The 24,894-nt window shown below is 36.2% G+C and overlaps 1 protein-coding gene across 1 annotated transcript; it reads right to left on the bottom strand.

The window, feature by feature from the left end:
- Positions 1–59: 59 nt before the first annotated feature.
- Positions 60–24,879, bottom strand: LOC125778055 (mannosyl-oligosaccharide alpha-1,2-mannosidase IA-like). The gene is made up of 2 exons (XM_049454164.1): positions 22,831–24,879; positions 60–178 (listed from the first exon to the last, which is right to left on the bottom strand). The coding sequence occupies exons 1-2, from the start codon at positions 23,437–23,439 to the stop codon at positions 101–103; spliced, it is 687 nt and encodes a 228-aa protein (XP_049310121.1). The 5' UTR covers positions 23,440–24,879; the 3' UTR covers positions 60–100.
- Positions 24,880–24,894: the final 15 nt, after the last annotated feature.

The following is a 24,894-nucleotide window of genomic DNA, read 5'->3' as shown; positions in this document are numbered from 1 at the left end:
TCATATAAAGTAGCAACGTATTGCAAGAGTGTAAAAAATATGTAGTGGCAATAAATTATACTTTATATAACAAGTACATTGAAATATTTACCTTTTCTTATTACAATGATTTATAGAACTTATCATCGTAATAGATACTTGAAAGATAACAGCACATTGTTTTGTATTGAAGACTTACCTGAAAATATAAAAAATATGGAAAAGTTTAGTATTGACAAGGAAATATAAACAAATTGAAATAACATAGATATATACAAACTCGAAATTTGACAGAACAATCATGTGCCCAAATACCATCCCCCAACATCTAACATTTATAGTTAATATATCTTAAAATCGGCACAAAAATAATTTATTTACATACATATAATTATAATTATACATATAATATATATTTATTCCATGATTTCAGTTTTATCATCAATTTGTATTTATTTCCATATTAAAAAGCAATTAAAACAAAATAAAATGTAATTATTAAAAAAACATTAAAAATAAAAACAGTTTAAGTGATTTTATGGCTAAGTTTATTTATTTAATCTTCAATCCTTAATTGCACTTGAAGTGAAATTGCGAGCAAATATGAATGTGAGGTGACACCTCCAGTTTTCACAACAAAAAAACCAAATCGGATACTTCATACGAGTGTCAGTGCAATAAACCGACAAGTAGCAAAGCAATGTGTGATAATTATTGTTTGCTGTCAAATAATTTATGACAACAATTTACCGCTACAAAAGCAGTATGTTATATTTATGTGCTCTCCGTGTTGTTGGGGCAACCTGAATAAAATATGATGAGCATATAAATCAAAAGCAATTACTACAAATTACAGCTGTCGGCAGATTAATAAAAATTCGGTAGCTAAATTATTGAGAGATGGTTCATAATTTTGAGAACATTACGTTTTAGCTTGAAGAAAGTGACAAAATATGTAAGGATTTAAGAAGATTACTCGTTTGGTTCAAATAAGAGATTTAAAAATTAAAATCAAACAACAATCATTAATGATGGTTATTTGGTTTTGGAATGTGGGGTTTGTCTCTGAAGTAATTATGGAACCATGTGTAGAAGTTTATGGATGTGAGGAACGTTCTCTGAGCGCAATTCACTTGGGAGTGCCCGGAAACGTTTTTTTTTTTACATGTGGCTGAAGCAGCTCACGACTTCGGGTCTAAGATCAAGTCTCCTCTGGGTAGCCTAAGAACATCCGTGTGAAGGCGAACTAAAGTTAGAAGGCAAATTATAACTCCACAGGCTAGGGCGCTGGATTTGGGACCTACCACATAAAAAACATCCCCAATGAAAAGGGCACAACAACCTCGGATAAGAGAACCCTCTTTTGATGACGACCACTGCAAGCATATTAAGGATTACATCCTGCAAACTCCGGTCCCTTAATTGGAAAGGTGTCCCTGCATGAAAATAAAGGCTGGCGTCACCGCCGTCCAAGAAATGCGATGGACGAGGCAAGAACTGAGACGAGTGGGTCCTTATGGCATTTACGTCAGTGGCCATATAAAGGAGCGCAAGTTTGGTGTGGGATTCGTGGTGGAAGAGAGGATCCGTCTCCAAGTCCTGGCATTCACTCCGGTGGTTGAACGTTTAGCCGTAATCCGCAGAACGAAGCGAAGTACTTTAACACATCGCCGATTTCCGCCCACTCCCCGACGAAAGAGAAGGACTTTGTGACTAAAGATGTCTTCTATGAGCGCTTGGAACACACCTACGAGAGCTTCGCGGCCACGACGTCGAAGTCGACTTCGCCGGGGCCCGAAATATGATTATCTGTAGTACTAGATTCCATAATAGGAAAACTCATCAAGCTACCTGACAGTCTCCGTATCTCCATCAACCAGATCGATCATGTTGTAATAGACGGAAGACACGTCTCCAGTGTTTTGACGTGTGTACGCTCCAAGATCCTAGCATTGACTCCGACCGCTATGTTGTTGCACCGGAGATACGCACCCGCATAAAGAAAGTTCGACGTCGAGAAGCTGCAATCACGACAGACAACAGAATGATTTTCTGCTTGACTCGCACTCCCCAATCGAATCCGATGGCGCGGATGTTCCAATGTTCGAGCATGAAGAGGTTCGAATAGCAATTACCCGTCTGAAGAACAACGAAGCTTTGGGGAGCGATGTTTTACCGGTCAAGCCATTTAAATACGGCGGCAAAGTACTAATAATGAGTATGCATCAACTTCTTTGTAGAATATGGTCGGACGAAAGCATGCCCAACGATTGGAATTTATGTGTGTTTTGCCATATTTACATAAAGAGAGACCCCCACATTTTGCGTCAATTACAGTAGGATAAGCCTTCTTTACATTGCATATAATTCTAGGTAAGAATTGCTAGACACGTACCTGAATAGCTGAAACTGCTCCTACAAAACGATGTCGAGTTTGGGTATCAAAAGCGACGTTTGACAACGTAGCTTAGAACCTTACATTCAGCAAACACATCATTACTGGTGGCGAGGCGTGGGTTTATGAACACGACGTCGTTTTCAGATATTAAGTTTTATATTTACGTTAATATGAGAGATATTTAAATTGACTGAACATGATATTTGAACACAAAGTTGTTTGGTGTAAAAATAGATGAAATCGCGCCTTTAACTCCATCTCCATATAAATATTATCAATATGGAAGGTTTTTTAAAGAAATAAAGTAGACTTAGTTTATTGACTACACCATAACCTGGTCTAATTCAGCATTGAATGATCTAAAAATATATATTTAATTTATAAAATATGAGATGGTGTACAATTGATAACTTACACTCATATTTCAATGCAAAATAAATCAGTTTGAGTCAGCAACTTATCGCCAGTCAGCGTTGCATTCATGACATTCTAATGCGTGACAGGCAAACACTCAACGCAACACAGTCTCTCAACAAAAGCAACAGTTGTCTACAAAGCGCGGCTATCAATGTAATGAAAAAAGCTAATAATATATATACATATATACTTATTTATAAGTGTATAGTAGGTATGATGGGTGGCAACCGGTTCACTCATTATTTCATTATGCGACAGTAAAATTAGCAAAATCCACTGCAGTTGAGAGACCGAAGATTTTAATTACATTTCATTTCGTTAAACTGAATTTCATGTTTTACTTTTTCTTTGCGCATGAGAAGAAATAAATAAGTAAATATACAGACAGCTGCGGTGGTGTATGCATGTAGTTGGCCCAATTTTCATTTTGCTTGCGTTCGAACCGACAACAAAAACTACAAGAGAATTAAAAAGTAACGATGTTGGTTGCACCGGAATTATAATACCCTAAACAGGTGCATTTTTTATAAAATAAAAGGGTGAAAAAATATTTTTACCTTGATTTTGATCTTGGTTAGTTTGTACTTGTATGATAGCTACATGCTATAGTGCGCCGATATGAAACAATGAAACAATACAATGTTAAGTTTCTTGAAAAAATCCCGTCTTATAAAAATTTGTCCATACAAGACATTCAGTTTCTATGCCAGCTATATGCATATAGGGTAGTCGAAAAAGTCTTTTCGTATTTTTAATCAAACTTCAACTTAATTTTTTTTAAATTTATAATGAACTTCAATGAACTAGATATGTATTTTGGCCTACCACTTTTTGCAATTTTTTCGGTAGAGACATTATTCTAACAGTGTAAAACTTTTCTGGTTTCTCGGCGGAAAACTGCGATCAGTAATTTTCACAGGCTTCTCTTGAAGCCAACTTTACTACATTAAGGGAGTTCTGCATTGACCGAAACGATGGTGTAAGGTCAGGGCTATGTGGTGAATGCATCAAAACTTCCCAGCCAAGCTCTCCCAGTTTTTACAGAGTCATCAAAGATGTGTGTGGTCCAGCGTTGTTCTGATGGTAGACGAAGCCTTTTTTGTTCATCAGTTCTGGCCGTTTTTTTCGATTGCTTGCTTCAATTTTATAAGTTGTTAATAGTAAAATGTAGAATCAATTGTTCGACCAGGCTGGAGCATCTCATAGTGGATGATTCCTTTCCAGTCCTACCAAGCACTAAAGATTAACCTTTCAAGGCGTCAATCCCGGCTTTGCGACCATTTGTTGAGCTTCACCACGCTTGGACCATGATCTTTTTCGCACATTATTGTCGTATTTGATTCACTTTTCGTCTCCTATTACCATTCGCTTCAGAAATGGTTCGATTTCATTTCGTTTCAGCAAAGAATCGCAGATGTTAATTCGGTCCATTAAATTTTTCACAGACAATTCATGTGGTACCCAAACATCGAGCTTCTTTTTGTAGCCAGCCTTTTTTAAATGGTTCAAAACCGTTTGATGATGAATGTTAAGTTCCTTAGCGATGTCATGGCTGCTTATGTGACGGTCCTGGTCAATATTTTCTATAATTTCATCGACTTTTTCAACGATAGGTCGACCAGAGCGAGGTGCATCTTTCACATCGAAATTTCCAGAACGGAAGCGAGCGAACCATTGTTGTGCTACACGAACTGATACAGCATCGTCTCCGTAAACTTCACAAATTTTATTGGCAGCTTTCGTGGCATTCTTCTTTTTTTTTATAAAAAAATTTCAAAATATTGCGAATTTCTTCATTACTTTCACTCATTTTTGAACATGACACATTATGATTGGTAGCACTGAAGATATACGACTACAACGACATCTATGACAAAATACGAAAAGACTTTTTCGACTACCCAATATTACCCTGTTCAGGGTATAAAGATAAAAAATACGCCACGTGAAAATGCAACAAAAGCGTGTGAATGCGGTGACAAAGGCAAAGCCAAACAAAGTAAGTAATAATTTAGAGAGCTTTTCAGTGCAAGCGAAGTATTTTGAAACGACTAGAAGGGAGACGCATATATACATACATATATATATATGTATACAAGTATATGCGTTCTCACCGCTGCGACAAAACTTAAATTGCATTTTCACTTTTGCGCTCGCACTGTTTTAATTGCACTGTACTACAATTACTGTTGTTCGTTGTTGTGGCAATAACACGTGAAAAAAATTATAAAAACAAAGGAAAGCAAGCAAAACCAACAGCTGAACAGATGACTACAACAATTGCATGATAAGCGTAATTTGCGAAAGCAACAATGCGAATTAGTCGTATAACTCATTAATGAGATTCGCGGCAATGCAACGCTGCAGTGGCGGCAGCATCCGCAATTTTGACGCGGCGGCGAGGCGTGCGAGTTGCGAAACCTCGGCGGTATTTTCGCATTGCGGCTGCTGGCCAATTGAAGCGCTTAATGGAATGCGGTCTGTATAAGTTTATTCATAATTACACATTTTCTTGCGCATTTTTCATTATTTATTGCTTTTGTTTTCCATGGAAATAGTTTATTTTTATCACAGCGACGAAATTCTCCGACGTTTGATTGTGTTCGTCGCGGTGTTTTGCAATGGCAGCTGGTGAAATGGTTGCACATTTCGGAAAATCATATTTTGTGCGCAATGGTTTTCACAATAAAGGGTGTATTTTTAGTGGAACTTTCATTTCAAATTAAATAAAACAGTTATTTATTATATTAAAATTATAATAGATCACGTCCAGCACGCAGTGAAGAAAATATAGCAGCCGTGGCTGAGAGTGTGCACGAAGACCGTGGAGAATCGATTCGGCGCCGTTAGCAGCAACTCGGACTGACGCATGGAACAACTTGCTGTATTTTACATCGATATGTTAAATTAAAAGCGTACAAAATACAGCTTATGAAGGAACTGAAGCCGCTCGACCTTCCGACATCATTTCGCTCTATGAGCTCTGATTGAAAAGTTCCAAGAAGATTCGCGATTTTCGAGCCAAATTTTGTTCAACGATGAAGCCCATATCTGGTTCAATGAGTATATAAACAAGCGAAATTGACGCATTTGGGACGAAGAGCAACCTGAAGAGCTTCAAGACCTGGCATATTATCCGGAAACAACAACGATTTGGTGTGGTCTGTGGGCCGGCAATCGGTCAATATTTCTTCAAAAATGATGCCGGAAAGAAAGTAACCGTCAGTGGCGACCGTTATCGCGTCATGAAGGTCGTGATTTCAGCCACATTTGGTATCAATAAGACGGCGCGACTACCCACACATCACATCATTCAATGGATTCATTGAGAGAACACTTCGGTGAACAGAAAATTTCACGTTTTGGGGCGGTCGATTGTGTGATGTGTAAAGTCTAAAGTCTAAGCGGAAAATCCCGCTTTGATTCGGCCCTTAGAGCAAAACAAAATGCGCGAACGAGTCATCGAAAATTGGACTCAATGGATGGACCATCTTAGCATGGTCGTGGCCAACATTTGAAAGAGATAATCATCAAAAAATAAAACCCAAATAATGTTTTTTCGAATGATAACAAACATTCAACATTAAATTTGAATACATTTTCCTAAAAAAAGAAAGGAAACTCGAAATAGATCACTATTTATATATATTGTAATAGAAATGTTTTAGAAAAGGGTGAATAAAGATAAATATGTTCTAATAAAATATATTTTGGAGCACCGCGTATATGAAGCTACAAGAATTTGGGAAGTGGATATGAAAGAAAATGCAGGCTCGAGTCATTCATGTGAACGCAATGAGTGACACCGAATTTTCCGATAATGCGCGATAATAAATCCTCGTCTGAACGCAGTCTATCAATTTTATACCTCTGAAGAACATCCTAAGATGTCAAGTGTTCTGTCGGTTCCACTATCTTGAGAAAAATCCTATAGTGTCCTCTAATATTCTTCATTCTTTATTCTAAGCACAGAAGTATAAATGTTTTTCATGTTATGTTTCTTATATGTGCTTTCATTACTAATGTCTTCAAAATAGACTGTAACTATTTATGTCAATTATATTTCATTATCCAGTCATCCAGCTGGTTTTGAAAGAAAAATACACGTTCTCAGCGTAAATTTAAAAAAAAAAATTAAAAATTATTAAAATTTTATCTAAAGGGTGATTTTTTAAGAGCTTGATAACTTTTTTTAAAAAAAAAACGCATAAAATTTGCAAAATCTCATCGGTTCTTTATTTGAAACGTTAGATTGGTTCATGACATTTACTTTTTGAAGATAATTTCATTTAAATGTTGACCGCGGCTGCGTCTTAGGTGGTCCATTCGGAAAGTCCAATTTTGGGCAACTTTTTCGAGCATTTCGGCCGGAATAGCCCGAATTTCTTCGGAAATGTTGTCTTCCAAAGCTGGAATAGTTGCTGGCTTATTTCTGTAGACTTTAGACTTGACGTAGCCCCACAAAAAATAGTCTAAAGGCGTTAAATCGCATGATCTTGGTGGCCAACTTACGGGTCCATTTCTTGAGATGAATTGTTGTCCGAAGTTTTCCCTCAAAATGGCCATAGAATCGCGAGCTGTGTGGCATGTAGCGCCATCTTGTTGAAACCACATGTCAACCAAGTTCAGTTCTTCCATTTTTGGCAACAAAAAGTTTGTTAGCATCGAACGATAGCGATCGCCATTCACCGTAACGTTGCGTCCAACAGCATCTTTGAAAAAATACGGTCCAATGATTCCACCAGCGTACAAACCACACCAAACAGTGCATTTTTCGGGATGCATGGGCAGTTCTTGAACGGCTTCTGGTTGCTCTTCACCCCAAATGCGGCAATTTTGCTTATTTACGTAGCCATTCAACCAGAAATGAGCCTCATCGCTGAACAAAATTTGTCGATAAAACACATTTCGAACCGAACACTGATTTTGGTAATAAAATTCAATGATTTGCAAGCGTTGCTCGTTAGTAAGTCTATTCATGATGAAATGTCAAAACATACTGAGCATCTTTCTCTTTGACACCATGTCTGAAATCCCACGTGATCTGTCAAATACTAATGCATGAAAATCCTAACCTCAAAAAAATCACCCGTTATAAAGCAAATTCCAAAGTTCAAATGCTAACCTTGAGTGTATTATTAGTCATTCACGTGCCAGAGAATTCAAAAAATTATATAATTTATTATATATATTTAATATTTACTTAAATTCTACAATCTTTTTCTGTATAATGCTACCTTATTCGATTCTGGTTTCATTAAAATATAAAAGCACAGAGTGTTTATACAACTGCTGTGGGTACGGAAATGTAAACACTTATAAATATACAGATCCCACGTTTATGGGTTTGACATCAGCGTTGCCGCGTGCGTCAAATTAAATAAAAGTTAAGCATTTTGTATTAGCGTGAAATTCGCAAAGTGGTAACCAAATGTCACAACACGCTGACAAACGCCATCGAAATTTTCGGCACGCACCATCGCATGTCTAAGTGAAATTTGGTAAAATGTGCGCTGGATTTTATGAGATCGGCAGAACGTATATGTATGTATGTACATATGTAAATAGAACTTTGATGAATAGTAATAAATTTCAAAATGTGGGGAGAGAAAGATACATACGAGTACATTTGTATATTTTATAATATTCATTCATGATTTAAGTAACAGAAAACAATCAAACCAATTCTTGATTTTCGAAAACAGAGCATTATACCAGACATATTCAGCATGAGGTAAAAAGAAACGAAATCATTATTCGTAGTATATGGGAGTTGGGGTTTTATCTATAACTATAAACATGCCACATACTAAAAATTTTCCCTTGGTTACATAAAGTAACTCGCATACAATCATATTGTTCGAAATTCGTTCGAAATTTCTGATATTAGTGGGCGCTGGGTCAAGTTTTCGTACAATTTTATCTCTGTAATTTTCTTTGAGATAACTCAAACAATGTCCGATGTATGCGGTATAAAGACACCCGGAAGTTCGAAAAGCTTTATATTAGGTATATGGGGGCTCAGGGAAGTAGTGACCCGCTTCAATTTATTTTTGATACGAAGAGTTACTATTGTCGGGGAAGGATTCTCTCTGAATTTCAATTGCTTATCCCGTACATTCACCGCTATTATCGGTCAACAACTACTTTAGATAGTGGGGTCCACATATTCGGTACCTAGAAGCTTGAACAGTTTTAGTTGGATTTGATCAATTTTTGGTCATAAGATGGAATTATTAGTACGAAATTTTATCCCGTTTTATCAATTAACGAAGAAGTAGGCGTGGTTGTAGTCTAATTTCGCCTATTTTCGCACTGTGATATAGGAATATGAGAACAATATCACATACTAAATTTAGTCGAAATCGGTCGGTTGGGACCCGAGATATGTGATTTGAGCAAAAAAGTGGGCGGTACCACGGGGTTATCTTCCGATTGCAATTTTTACAATGCCCGTAGGAGTGCACAGCAAATTTGGTCATTGTAACTTGAATGATTTGAGAGATATGTACAGTAAACATATTAGAGGGCAGAGCAACGACTATTTTTTCAAAAAAAGTACCCATCGACGAACTCGTCCGCCATTTTTGTGAAGGAACACGTGAAACAAGTGTCATTAGGATATCTCAAATTACAGCTTGCACCGACAGACGGACGGACATCCGAATTTAAACAAGCCTCTTCATCCAGATCATTCCTATATACATAACCCTATATCAATCTCGAACCTTTAGCTGGACAAAGCTATTATACTATGTAGCAACATGTTGCAGCGGTGAGGAAAGGAGTTAAAAAAATCTTTCCCTGTTGCTTCTAAAATACTTTATAATGTCAAAAGAGAATGCTCTACTTGAATCTACTCGTATGAGACCGAGAAAGATAGGCCGCTCTTACGTCATTTTAAAATAATCCAAACAGTAAATATATTTCTTGGCGAAGAAGGTTGAAAAAATATGGGTGTCTCTTTTTAAAAAACTGTCTTAGCTGCTACTATTACTATTTTTCTTGGCGTAATCCGTGTAAATAACGGAAATCCTGTCATTATAGAGTATACATGAGACAACAACTTCGCTCTCAATTTCAGATTGATCTATAATTTTCAAAGTTCAATGGAAATTTTTTAAAGCGATTCAAGGGAGACATAGAAAAGCTCTCCGGCACTAAAGCATATACCTACCATCGGCAAACTTTCACCTGTAAACTTAAAAAAGAACAATTACGACACCCCAGACCGGCACTTGTTACCATTTACTTAGCTACTTTGTTATGCTAAGCATTTCCGCGCACAGCTCCACTACTAAAGCGGCTAACGACACGCTCATGGCACCAAATTGCATTATAATAAGGCAGACATATTGTTGTATACATGCATATACATATGTATGTATATATGAATATAATTATAAGTGGTGGTCAACCGGTGGCCGGCACTAAATTTTAAATGCTAAAAATGATGACAACAGCAAAAACAATTATTATATTTACGATTCGTTGGGCAAATTGGAGCCAAAGCTAACGGGGCCAATGGCCATTGACACGCTTCATAGCTTTTTTTGATTGCTGTCGCCCACGCTGCCCACCAGTAACGGTGCTACATACATACACACATACATACATATACACATACATACTTATACACATACATACATATATGATACGTTAAAAGAGCCAGAGCACACTAAGTGCGCGTAATTTTTTGACAGCACAAAAAGTGGCAACGCAAACAACGGCAATTACACGCCGAACAATTTTAGCCACTTTTTATGTTCATTTCTTTGTCGTTAGTCGGAAATTTCATTAACAGCGTCGAAACAATAAAAAAAACGAAGAAAACACAAATTGGCGACTATTTGCCGGTCACTAACGGCCGGCAAGCCACACACACAGCCCGCCAACTACCTCCTCACACGACAAGAAACGAAACGATATGTAAACACTCGCGTAGGTACCGTTATAGCGCCAAGCACCACGGTCAGCGCTTTTTGCCAAACATTTCTCCCCCCACCTTCGTTCATTTCCCTTCCAAAGCATTGAGTGCGCCTAGTGGCCAGGCGCAAGGGGCCTGCATATTGGTTTACGGCCGGGCAGCTTGTCGCGATGGAAAGTGTAAGTTCAGCGACATTTGACGGCATATTGGCCACATATTGTGCCAAGTGGTGTCGCAGCGCAACAGGTTGCTAACAGCTGCTTATCGCAATTGGCACTAACATCATCCGATTAATTCAATTGCAGTTCAATGTGTCGCACCGAAAAAGCTTGCCCCGGGGGATGGCTTAACGGCGCTTGCGGTGGCCTTTGTGGGAGATCACTGTGGCGCTGGCGAGCGTTGTGTAGGCAATTTGTTGCAATAACTGTTACATATGTACAGCAATATAGATGGACTAAATGATGAATTGGTGGAAAGCATTTGTCATTTTAGGAATTCATTGAATTTTAATTGATATTTCAATGGGGCTATTAATAAATTGGAGCGTTGATTAAATTAATTGCTGTCGCTCAATCAATCTACTATTATATAATAGTATATAAGGTCCAGTAAAAAAATGCGTTATATCATGCCAAGCGGCTCAAAATGTGAATGGTGTCTATGATTCAGATATGGTACCAGGCATCACACACAACTTTGGTTTCGTCGATTCTGTTCCGGTTTACACTACGCTCAGGAAGACCAAAGTTTTTAAGCATCTACCTTAAAGTCTGAAACTGGCACTGAGTGATTAATACTTTTTCCTGTGTATAGTATAAGATTTTACTGGTTAATAATTTGCCTTAAAATTAGCTTATAAGGGTTTCTCTGAGAGTGGTAAAGGTAAAATTACCTTCAAAAGTTCAAGTTATCAAACATATTTGACCTAAGTCGGATCATTCTATATAACTATGATAAATATAAACTTCAATTTAATGCAAAAATAATGGATTTATTTTTACTAAACCTTAGATACTTATGTACATATGTACATATACCATCTGATCAAATTTGACCCGGATTGACCCATATAAACTGCAAATGGAAAACTTCGAAATTCGAGTTGGCCATCCACCTCTCTTAATGACTTGACAACGTAAACGAGAATCCTCTTTCATCATTATTACTGGTGATGAGGGGGGGGAGAGGTTATGAAAATAACATCGAAAGTGTCCTATAATCTAACCAAAGGCGCTCCAAAAATTGGATTAATTAAAAAAAAACAAGGCAAAGCCGGGCTAAAATCAAGTCAAGGCTCATCGTTTTCTTCGATTACTGTAGTGTGGTTTACCAGAAATTCGTTCCGTAGGGTCGAACGGTTCTTATCGACCGTTGACCGTTTTGAGCCGTCTGCGTCAAGCAAATCGTCGTAAGCGACGGAATTTTGGGAAGAAAATTCATAAATTTTTCATCACTATAATGAGGCGACATATTCTAGCATGATCGTAACTGACTTGATGACCAAACACGAAATAAAGTCATCGCTTAACGTCCGTACTCGCCAGATTTGGCTCCTGTGACTTTTTTCTGTTTTCGAAAGTGAAAAATCTGCATCGGGGAACTGAAGGTCATATCAAGCAAGACTTATACATAGATAAAAAGTGCATGAAAAATAGGATTAAGCGTAGGCCCGCATGGATTAGCTCAAAGATAATGAAGATTTGTGTTAAAATACGTGAAAATATAGTTTTTGTCAGTCCGGGTCAATTTTGATCAGATGTAGTTTTAGAGCTCTATGATCCGTCAGGATCGGGAAAGGCCTCTCCAAGCCTTAGAATCAGAATTAGCACCAACAACAATGTCAGCGCCGAAATTCAACGCAGCATAACTCTTGCCAACAGGTGCTACTTCGGACTGAGTAGGCAATTGAGAAGTAAAGTCCTCTCTTGACAAAACTCTATAAGTCGCTCATTATTCCCGACCTACTATATGGTGCAGAAGCATGGACGATAACAACATCTGATGAGTCGACGTTACGAGTTTTCGAGAGAATGGTTTGCGGAAGATTATGATCCTTTGCGTGGTGGCAACGGCGAATATCGCAGTCGATGGAATGATGAGTTGTATGAGATGTGACGACATTGACATATGTAGTTGCTAACATGTCGTCCGTATTGGATGAAAACACGCCAGCTCTGAAAGTATTCGGCGCAGTACCCGCCGGGGGAAACAGAGGAAGAGGAAAAACTCTACTCCGTTGGATCAGATCAGATGAAGAAGAACTTGGCTGCACTTGGCAACTCGAATTGACGCCAAATTGCGAAAAGGCGAAACGACTGACGCGCTGTTGTTAAATCGACTATAACCGCGTGAGCGAAGTCTACGCCAGCAAAGAAGGAAGAGACTTATTTCGGTTTTCGAAAGTGAAAAATCCGCGTCGAGGACTTGAAGCCATCTCAAAAATAACTTCTACGTAACATTTGTATTAAAATACGGGAAAATATATTTGTATATACTACATTGGCAGTCCGGGTCAATTTTGATCAGATGTAGTTTTGGAACTCTAACTCTAAGAGCGATTTTACATAAAAATAAGGTATTTATTGTACTGTATATATACTTATGTACATACATTTAGGAAGTTTTCCAAGTACGCATACTTTATCGATTAACCCACTTTTGGAACTCATAACCCTCGCAAAATACGCTTTACTGTTATACTTTTCGCAACGCTATACACTTGTACATACATATGTAGATATGTTTCTTGTTGTAGAGCAGTAATTGATCGATATAATCAGAAGAGTTGCACCTATTGCAATTTAGTGGTTAGGGTCAACGGATGTACCCCGATTTCAAAACGAGAAAAATCAATTAATTTTATCTGGATGTAGTTCCCATTGTGCTTAACATGCTATCTTTTATTTAAATTAATGATTGTGAGCCACGTGAACTTATTACTAGTTATACAAATATATAAAATAAAATGCAGAGCGCACAGAAACTAATTAAAATAAACAATAATTTAAAAAGGTAATAAATAATAACAATAAAAAGAAGCAGCAAAGTTGAAGGGCAAACTGCGTACGTTTTTGTTGCTGTAAGTAGGGTGAAGATAAAGAAATAGCTTTGAAACTCACAAATTTTCTTGTGCTGTTGCTGAGCTTCATACTGACTAACAGAGTGTGGGCCTACATAAAAATTAAAAAAATACGGAAACCTACTAAATCAAATAAGGAGAGACTTAAAAAAAAAAAGAAAAAAAGAGACTTGACCACAAAAAAACGTTTGAGCTGACAACGCGTAGAATGAGATAAGAAATTATTTCATTGATAAGTGTGATTCTGTGGAAGTGTGGAAATACAGATGAATTACCAAACATTTGCCGACGAAATTGACAGCTACAATGACGACACTCACAACATGAGAATTCATTACAACGTTTGCTCTAAGTGAGATTGCGATAGAGAGTAAGTGATTTGTTGGCGGAGCAACTGAGCAGAGCAGCGTTGCGTATGAAACAATGGCGCCTTATTATGTTGGCATTTGAAATCAATAGCAAGCAAAGTGGGTGACAACACAGCTTCTCAGAATGGAAATTTATTCATTAGTTACTTTGTTCAGTGACTGAATTCGCGTAAAAGCATATAAATGAACATTTCCGTGCAAAAACTGTGGGGCGTAAGCGATAGATGAGCGTATATTATCGTATTTCTAAGTATAGTATCACTACATTTGTATATGTATATATTTTATAATTCAGATTAATTCGATGGGAAAGCAAGCGCCAATAAACAAAAACGCATAATTAACGATTGTCTTGGGAAAGCTCTACTACTGAAGAGGGCTTTCGCTGGCGAAAGTGGTGAACCTTAACAGATTTTTTTTACGATATTAAATATTCTTTGATGTTTTAAGTTTAAATAACTAATTTTATTGGGTCAATTGGTTTGCCAAAAAAGAAAACTTCTTATTCTTTATTTTAATATGAAGAAAATCGTATTTCAGTAGAGGTTTATGGTGTTCAGCCGCTAGCTGAACGAACGATCCAAAAGTGGTTCCCACGAATTAAAGGTGTTGATTTTGGCTTCGAAGACGAAGAACGTTCTGGGTGACCAAAAAATTGAGGAACTGGAAACATTACTCGATACTCAAGGTGTATGCTATGCATGTATTTAGTGGGATCAGAAGAGCGTGCTATATTATGAGCTTCTAAAACTGGGTAGAATCATAAATGAAAAACGCTACAGGCAACAACTCATCAAACTAAAGCGAGCGATTGCCGAAAAACTGCCGGAATTCGCGACTAGACACGAGGCGATATGTTTGTTCGCATATTGCAAGACGGTTTAAAAACTATTTGAAAAACTGCGGCTGGGAAGTTTTGCCTCACATACCGTATGGGGTTTTTGTCTTATTAAATTCTACAGCACCTCTAGAATATTGTCCTAAATTAATTGATTCGAGTAAGAGTTTCGGAGATACAGCCTTGAGTACTTGTGCGCTTGAAACTAGCTTGAAACTAACTGGGCTAAGTGTGCCGTCTTTAAACGCATTTTTCACGAAACTATATATGTACATATTTGAAGTCGGTTGACAAAATTTTTAAGGGACAACTCAACCGATCTTCATGAAGATACAATTCTTTTTTCCAAGGGGTCACCGGAAATGGTGTCGCAATGGCCGAGTTTAAAATATTTTTTTTTCCAAAAATTTCAGAATTTCTTTGTTGAAAAAGGTCTGTTTTTTATCGAGGAAACCCATAATATAGATAATAATATAATAATAGATTAGAAGGTTCAAGCTCTGGGCTAGAAGGAGTTTAGCTCCAGAGCTTGCACCGTCTGACTACCATTTGTTCCGGTCGGTGCATCAACTGATGATCAATACAACAAATAAAGGAATTGGTGCTTGGGAATCGGTGATTAACAGTCAGAGATCTTACTGGCATCGCTAAAATATCGGAAAGATCAGTAAAAACAATGCCTTCCGACTAACAGCATGTCATGAAACGTATTATTACTGGCGTTAAGTCTTGGTTTTATGCTTACGACCCAGAAACAGACGAGCACTCGGCCGAATATCCTGGCAAATGTGAGCCGAAACTGCAAAAAACACGTCAAAGCAGGTTCAAAATCAAGTTTATATTGATTATTATCTTCGATTATCGAGGTGTGGTGCACTACGAAATCCTTCCGACCGGCTAAACTGTCAACAAGGAATAGTGTTTGAATGTTAAGCGTCGTTTGTGCCTAGCTATTATTAAAAAGAGGCCGGAGTTATGTGCCGACAACTCTTGGATTTTACACCACGACAATGCGCCGTCACATACTGCCTTAATTCTTCGTGAGTTTCTCGCCAAATTTTTAACTAATATCGTGCCACAACTACTGTATTCGCTTGTTTTAGCTCTGTGTGACTTCTGGCTATTCAGCAAGCTCAAACGACCGTTCCAGCGAAACCGTTTTGAGTCAATTGAAGACATTAAAAGTGAATCGCACACATTCGAGGCTACGTCGGAAATTGATTTTAACGACTGAGAGGATTGTAAAATACGTTGGCACAAGTTTATTGGGGCCAAGAGGGATTACTTTGAGGGGCACGACATAGATTTTGAAGAATAAATTAAGAATTTTAATATTATGAACAAGGTCTTACTATTTTTTGCTCATGTAACATATGTTTATTATCTAGTTAAACTTGAATTTTCTCCACAAGACTCTACAAGTATTATCAAACTCTCCAATCTTACAACTGTTGAGTTTTATTACGCTCATTAAGATTTTTGTTTTTATTTGCGGGTATTAAATAAAAATTCTTACTAATAGTTGCTTTTAATGAGAAATTTGATTTAATGTAAAAAACATCCTCGCATCAAGTGGAAATATTGCAATCAACAATAATTGCCCAAAAGGTTTCCGATTGCTTCCAGTGAAAATTAATTTCGATTTTTTTACATGAAAAGTGATTTTAAACACACTCATTACTACACATATAACGTGTGGGCACATAGATAATATAACTAAATGTAAATATGTACAAATGCATGTGGTTAGATGCAACGCAACTTTATAACTTATAAAAGTTCATTGCTCTAGGCAACAACCCAACGCCGGGAGAGGAAACATTGAATGCAATTCAAGCGAAAAATTATCGCGTAAAATCAACAATGATCGGCAAATAAATAAATATTTACATAGGTATAGTTGATACAAACAATAAACACACAGGCATGTAAATAAGTGAGTGATTTCAGTTGTTTTGAGTTGGAAATGACAAAATTCTATAACTTATATTGGAGGGGGGTAATGATATTGAAATAAAAAACTGAGTTTAGAACAGAAAAAATTGTTTTTTTTTTAAGCAAACGATAAATTGTAGAATATGTTGAATACTTAGATAAAGATTTCAGTTATTATTAAAAAAATAGTTTTTAAAAGTCTGGTGTATATAGAGTTTCCACGATATTGGGAAGAATTTTTGGCAGCTCAAGTTTTTCGAGAGGAAGAACGCACTAACCAAGAAATTGAGAACTAAATTTTGTTATTAGTTTTAAAATTTAAAATTACTCATCTAAAAAACTCATCGGCCATAGCAATTATGGCTGCGAAAGTCTTATCTCAGTGCCGCACAAACATTTGTCACTTGGCATCAACAAGCCAAGAAAATGTTAATGACAACACGTGTAGACTGCTTAGACACTGTGTATATACCTTGTCATAATTGTGATGTCGTAAAAACTGCATAATACGACCAGCGATATTACACTATGCGACGACAGCTAGACAAGTTTCCTCCAAGCAAATGGGTATGTATGTATGTATATTAACTTTCATAAACAAATAGACGTGTATAAAATATGGTTTATGAGAGGGAAATTATTATATTATATATTTGTAAGTTATAAATCTGTTATAAAGGGTGTTTATAGACGTATGTGATTTTCTAGTTGGATAACTGTCAAGGTAAACGCTTGGATTTGACATTTATGGCTGATTCACATACAACTTACCGTGCTTTCCTTGACAATTCATACCTTAACAACGAAGCGAAGAGACAAACGGTATGTCAAAATGAACGCTTTGCTTGCCGAGCTTCTTTCTGATAAAAATGACGAATGTTGTTGAAGCAAAGCGAAGCGAAAGTTGTGTGTGAATCAGCCATTATGTATCCTGTACTTTGGTAAATTGCCGTAAAAAACTTATAACGCAAAAATAATCAAAAATCGTGAAAATTTATATCGAAAACATGCATTTTGTGTAGCAAACATACGGAACACAGCAGGATAAGGAAATTTTCAGACTTAACGGTTACATAAATTCGAAATTTGGAAGTGAAAAATCTTGAAGACTTTATAAGCTACTGTCTGTACTTTTTGTTAAGCGCTGATAAATGAGAGCCTCCGCTGAATTAGTAAGACCAAACCGTTTCCACGTCATTCAAGTCTAAGAAACCGGAACGCACTCGGAGTTTTATCCTGTTAACCCGGTATCATACCTGGAAATTACTTAAAAAATATTTTCTGCCATTACAACAACAACCAGTTGGAAACGAGCATTCGGCTCATTGGCGGATTAAGTCAATTTTGCCGGAAGAAATGATGCAAAGATTCGATCGAAAGACAGATTTACATACATATATACATACATAAATGAACAAGTGCACGATTTTTGTTATAATTGTTTTTTCCAAGAATAAATGCTGTACTGTGTTTGTGTGGTAATACGACCAACATCTTAGCCCCATAATAATTTTTCTGCATTTTATTTAAAATATTATCTTACCAACTAAAAAAAGCACCCTTTATGTACAAGTATATGGATATTAAACGCAAAATGAATGTGAAAGTATTTAAGCATGCAAAAAAATTAATAAAAACGTGTTTCTGAACCAAGTGTAAAAGCAATAGCGAAACAAAAACAAACATTTTAACGGGAAAGCAGCAACAAGATACTAAAAAGACGCTTAAAAGCACGCAATTTGTATTTGTCAGTATGTAATAGTTTTCAAATGTGCAATGGACAAAGAAATTCTGAAATTTTCTTTGCATTTCTGATAAAAAGTTTTAGTACTTCACTTTACTTTACGATGTTCAGTGGACAAATAACTAGATTAATTGTGGACAATCAATAAGAGGGGTCTTTAGTTGGTTTAAAATTACAAAATGTCAAGTATACACAATATAAACATACAGACATGCATACATATATATATTTGGATATCTATATTAAGGCGGCATTCTCAGCGCTTTCGAGTGCAATATATAGAAGCTTTCGACGATGTTATTGAGATAAGAGCCAAAGCGATTTACCATAAAGCTTATAAATTAGATTTAAAAAAATATCAGGACAACTATTATTTCGAATGGATATTAAAATATATAACACAAATAAAATTTGTTTCTTCAAGTCAGGTGGTAAGGTTTAATCTGGTGAAAATATTGGGTAGTTTGATTAGAAAAACGAAAAGACTTTTTTGACTACCCAAAATATACATATGGATACGATTAAGAGGTGAATTTACAAGGAAACGACTAAAAAGCGATTTGATAGATAAGATTGCTCAAATTTTGAGAGAAATTCTTGTTAACCACATTTTGTTCATAAGAAAAAAACATTGCTAAGGGAAGAAGAAGATATGTTTTCTCGACTCCCACGATAGTCGGTTTCACAGTACCGGAAATCACCGAAAATTTATCCGGCCAGGGGCTATTATTTTGGAGATTTAACCATGGGGTTCCGCATAAACTAAAACTAAAAAAAAATTCTAATCGCAAATAATGTATGAAAAAGTAAAAGAAAATTAATCCCAATACTAGAATGAACAAGTAAGGAAGGGCTAAGTTCGGATGTCACCGCATCATACTCTCACATGATAAAGTGATAATCGAAATTTCATTATCCGTCATTTACATATTTTTTTTATTTTGCTGTAAAATTATTTAGAATTAAATTCTGAGAGATTTACCGATATTTTCGGTGAAAAATTAGGTTAGGTTAGGTTAGGCACTGAGTTCTTCCGATCACGACAATTTTTCCACAAGCTCAACCAAATACCTCAGCTCAAATACCGTATTTATGTAAAGTTTTATTCCGCTATCATCATTGGTTCCTAATGTATGTATGTATTATACAGAGAAGGCATCAGATGGAATTCAAAATAGCGTTATATTGGAAGAAGGCGTGGTTGTGAACCGATTTCATCCATATTTCGTACATGTCATCAGAGTGTTAAGAAAATATTATATACCGAATTTCATTGAAATCGGTCGAGTAATTCCTGAGATATGGTTTTTGGTCCATAAATGGGCGACGCCACGTTCATTTTCCATTTTTAAAAAAAAGCCTGGGTGTAGCTTCCTTCTGCCATTTCTTCCGTAAAATTTAGTGTTTCTAACGTTTTTGTTAGTCGGTTAACGCACTTTTAGTGATTTTCAACATAACCTTTGTATGGGAGGTGGGCGTGGTTATTATCCGATTTCTTTGATTTTTGAACTGTATATGGAAATGCCTGAAGGAAACGATTCTATAGAGTTTGGTTGACATAGCTATAGTAGTTTTCTAGATATGTACAAAAAACTTAATAGGGGCCAAGCCCACTTTTCCAAAAAAATTAGGTCCAAATATGCCCCTCCCTAATGCGATCCTTTGTGCCAAATTTCACTTTAATATCTTTATTTATGGCTTAGTTATGACATTTCATAGGTTTTCGGTTTCCGCCATTTTGTGGGCGTGGCAGTGGGCCGATTTTGCCCATCTTCGAACTTAACCTTCTTATAGAGCCAAGAAATACGTGTACCAAGTTTCATCATGATATCTCAATTTTTACTCAAGTTACAGCTTGCACGGACGGACGGACGGACAGACAGACATCCGGATTTCAACTCTACTCGTCACCCTGATCACTTTGGTATATATAACCCTATATCTGACTCTTTTAGTTTTAGGACTTACAAACAACCGTTGTGTGAACAAAACTATAATACTCTCCTTAGCAACTTTGTTGCGAGAGTATAAAAATTAAAGATAAATGAAATTTATAAATAAATGGACCATTTAAACAAATTTCAACTAAGTTTGAAGCATATTCGTGCCAGCGGTAAATTCCACTCAACAGGGTATGGCAAATTTATGGTCTTAATTTGGAATCGTTTTCAATAAAAATGTTGTGATATAAAATACGAAATTGCTTGCATAATAAAATGAAACAAAATGCACACATACACATACATGTGTATATACAAATTAAAACAGAAACGAAAATAAAGAAATTGAGGAAGTGGCTGCGCTTTAAAAATATACACGCGTTGTGTTGTGAGAGTGTAACTAATGTCGAGATACAATTTCGAAATCTTGGCGAAATCTTTTTATTCCGCTTTACTTTGTTTATTTTTATTTTCTGTAGGTTATTTAGCTCGATTTCGTTGGAAAGAGCTTTAGAGAAACAGCGAAAACGAGAGATCGAACGGAAACAAGGTTATTTGCCGGCGCAAACAAAAATAAATAAAAAAAACATTTGTGAAAGCAATGAAAAAGTTAAGAAAAGAAACGCAAATAAATAAATATTTATATATGCATAACTATATACGTACATATACATATATGTTTGTGCATAATATTACTAATAATAAAATTAAAAGTAAATATATTAACGGACGTAATAAGAACTTATCAGGTGTAGGTCAATTTACAGTGAGTTGTTATTGTTACAACTCTAAAAAACAAAAACAATAAACAAACAACGAAATCGCCTAGAAGCATAAGTCAAAGTAATATATTATGTCTATCCACACAAAAGTTCGCCACACAAAAAAAAAAGTTGTTTGAACGCCTGAGAGAACACTTCAACACAAAGAAATTGAAAGTTGAAAGCACGCAAAAAACTCAAAGCCATAGTGGCGAAGAACGAAAAAAACGAATAAATTAACAGCGCTAATCAGATATGGTGTATTTCAGGTTCCACAACGTGAACGCTTGAGACAATCATTTAATAGCATGCCGCTACGAGCTGCGGAAGATTCAGCAAACATATGCTTCCTCTGCTACTCTCACTAAAAAAAGAATGAGATTTTTAATGTGTGCGTCATTAAATTTTACGCATAGGTCTATGCTATATACATTTACATAAATAACGCTGAGGAGAACAAAAACTAGCAAAAAAAAATATACCAAAAAAAATAATCGTCTTCTGATGTAAAACTGCAAAACAACAATGCTGAATATGTGTTTGCTTGTTTGCTGACACAGCACATGAAGTGGGTCAGTAGTGTGTAAATAAGACGTTCGGTCTCCTACCGCTTGGCGACTGATCACTTGGCAACACAGCGAATACTCCACAGAAGTAGGTTTATATGGGTGAGAATTGTAGTAAGGGCAAGCGCGTCTGAATTAGACCTGTGTTGAATAAATTCATTTAAAAAATAAGAAACAATTTTAATTGTTCCGAAGTTATAATATCCTTCACAGGTGTATTTATTATAGCATACAGTGATGTAAAAAGATAGTTATTATTAATATTTTGATATGGTGATATGGCAACTATTTGATATAATACCCGATCTATTCAATATGTTCGTAGCGCTGGCTTAGAGCAGCATTTTTGGGCCTTTTATTCACATGTTAAGCTTTGTTTCACGGATTCATAACCGTTATAAGGGACGTATTACAACTTCTGACACAAGTAAAAACATACATATGTATGTACAATAAAATCCTACAATCAATTTACTCTAAATAGTCCGTGTAATTAAATAACGAAGAGTGTACACACGTTTATCTATTAATATAAAATCATTATAACTATTTATTACAATTGCAAGTGATTAAACACCAGTACAGACACAGGCGATGCACTTGAAAATTATAACAGATATGAGCGTTTGTTGTTGCTGAAATCACAGAAATCACATACTCGTCGAAGTAACACAACAACAAGGTCGGTGCTTATCGGTAAAATGGCGTTAAGAATGACCATTCAAAGTACTTCAAAGTACTTAAGTGCGGCAATTACTGATAACGACTATTCAAGCATATGAATATTGTATTAAATGCATGTACATGTGTACATATGTATGTATGTCAAAATGTTTACGCATTCCTAAGTTCTAATCCCTACATATGTACTTACTTACCTCTTTAACTTTCTGACGCTTCTCTTCCACTTTTGAATCCGGATCGGCGTTTGCGCTGGGGCTGATTGTCAAACTAGCAATTTTTCCCACTGGTAAATTGTTGTTATCCATGCGTGCTGCCGCGTCTTCATTGTTGCCGTTTTGTCCTTTTCCGGCGGTAGCTACACTTTCAGGTGGTCCTTCCCCATTTAAAGGTGGTGCGGCACCTTGTTGTTGCTGTTGTCCATCATCGCCTACGCCCATTTCCTCGCCATCATAACCAGCGTCTTGTTGGTGTTGTTGCTGCTGCTGCTGCAGTTCTGGCTTATCTAATATTTCACCTAATTCTTCTTTGATTTTAGCTTGTAATTTCTGACGGTCGCCCATAAAATGTGGATCTGCGTCTTTTGGTGCGTGTGCAGCGAGTGGTGGTGCCGGTATGAACATTTCAGGACCGGCTTTTTGGAATTGCTTATAAACACGTAGAACGCGTTCACCGCCAAAATTATCGGGAAGGAGGAATATACCACCGAAACAGAGTAGGCATAGCGTAGCTAACACCAAAGCAATAAGGCATTTTTCACGCAAATGAAAATTCGATTTACGACTAATCGGTCCAATGCGATACATTTTGATTAAATTTTTGAGTATCCTCTCCCTTCGAAAGTTTGCGGTTTTAATTTCTATAAAATTCGCAAACGATTTATTTTATTTAATTTCTGCGAAAGCACTCGACACTATATGGGGCTAATGGTCGAAAAATTAAGTACCGTTAAGAGGGAGGGGTCAGCAGTAACTGCAATTTTTTTGCACAATTCACAGATTATAACAAAATAAGAAGGCAGGAAGACTAAATATTCACTGGACGGTGGTTTTGCACAAAAATAAAAGCTTTGTTCTTAGTTACACATTAGTTGCAATTCTTTTAAATTCACAGATATTTTGTACACGCAAAAATAAACACTTTCACTTTGTATCTATGTGTGCTTTGTTCAAGTTACCTCCCACTAAAACATCATTTTTTTTTTCTTTCAATTTTATTGCTTTTCAAGTGGCATTGTAGTGAGCATCAAATAGGTAGTTGATGTGCCTTTTCGTTTAAAAACTTCGTAAAAAACGCAATTGTGTTAAAATAATTTATAATTTGTATGCCAGCAACATTTTTAAGCCACAATACACAATAGATAGCACAAAATAACTTTGAAAATGATGATGGCAAGAAGCGTTTCACAAATGCACAAGCAATCACCTACCGCACACGACTGTCAATATGACAGCTCCAAATGTCAGAGAACGCAAAACACCACTTTTTGGCGCAAAGGGGGCATTATAGGAGAGCGCGTTGGAACAACAATTCGCTGAGAGCTGAGAAATTTATATAAGTAACACAAAATCGGCGAGTTAATGGTAATAGTTTCTTTTTTATTACTTAGTGTTTGGGGCTCCCATTGGAGATTTTTCGTGTATGCAATTTAGCTTTGTTTACAACGAAAGTTTTCGCTTTTAGTGTGACATTTTATATTAAATAGTCTTCAGCACGTAATAGTGTTTATAAAGACACAAATTTAACTCTGATAGTAAATTTGTAAACCTTCACTTTATAATGATAACAAAAGTCGGTGAAAAATTCAAATTCTTATTGGTAATTTTTCGCTTTTGATGCATTCGATTTAAGAAATACATGAACTTATGCGTTTTCTTCAACCTGTCTAAAAATCACAATTTTCCATTCATAAATAATATATGTACATACAAATTCACTATATAAACATTTCTTTCTAAGTCAATTCTAGTAAAATAATTGAAATTTATAGTTTTCCAATTAGAGTTAAGATGCTGTGAAAATGCAGGAGATTCCTTTATTTTACATTATTTGTTTTCTGTTTGCTTCAGTTTATCGTCTTGCGTTTAGTTATATTTTATTATTGCCTATTTTTGGTATCAAATTTCGTGTTTGTTTTCATCGCGCAGTGTTGCTATTGAGAAAGGGACATTTAAAAAATCAAATACAAAATTTCCCATTCCGACACATTTAAAGTGCGTGATATTTAAAGATTTATAACAGGTTTGAAGTGATATAAATAT

This window comes from Bactrocera dorsalis, chromosome 4, assembly GCF_023373825.1.
Source record: "Bactrocera dorsalis isolate Fly_Bdor chromosome 4, ASM2337382v1, whole genome shotgun sequence".
Classification (NCBI taxonomy): Eukaryota; Metazoa; Arthropoda; class Insecta; order Diptera; family Tephritidae; genus Bactrocera; species Bactrocera dorsalis.
Note: the sequence above shows the minus strand (reverse complement) of the source record. Positions and strands in the feature narration are given on the sequence as shown.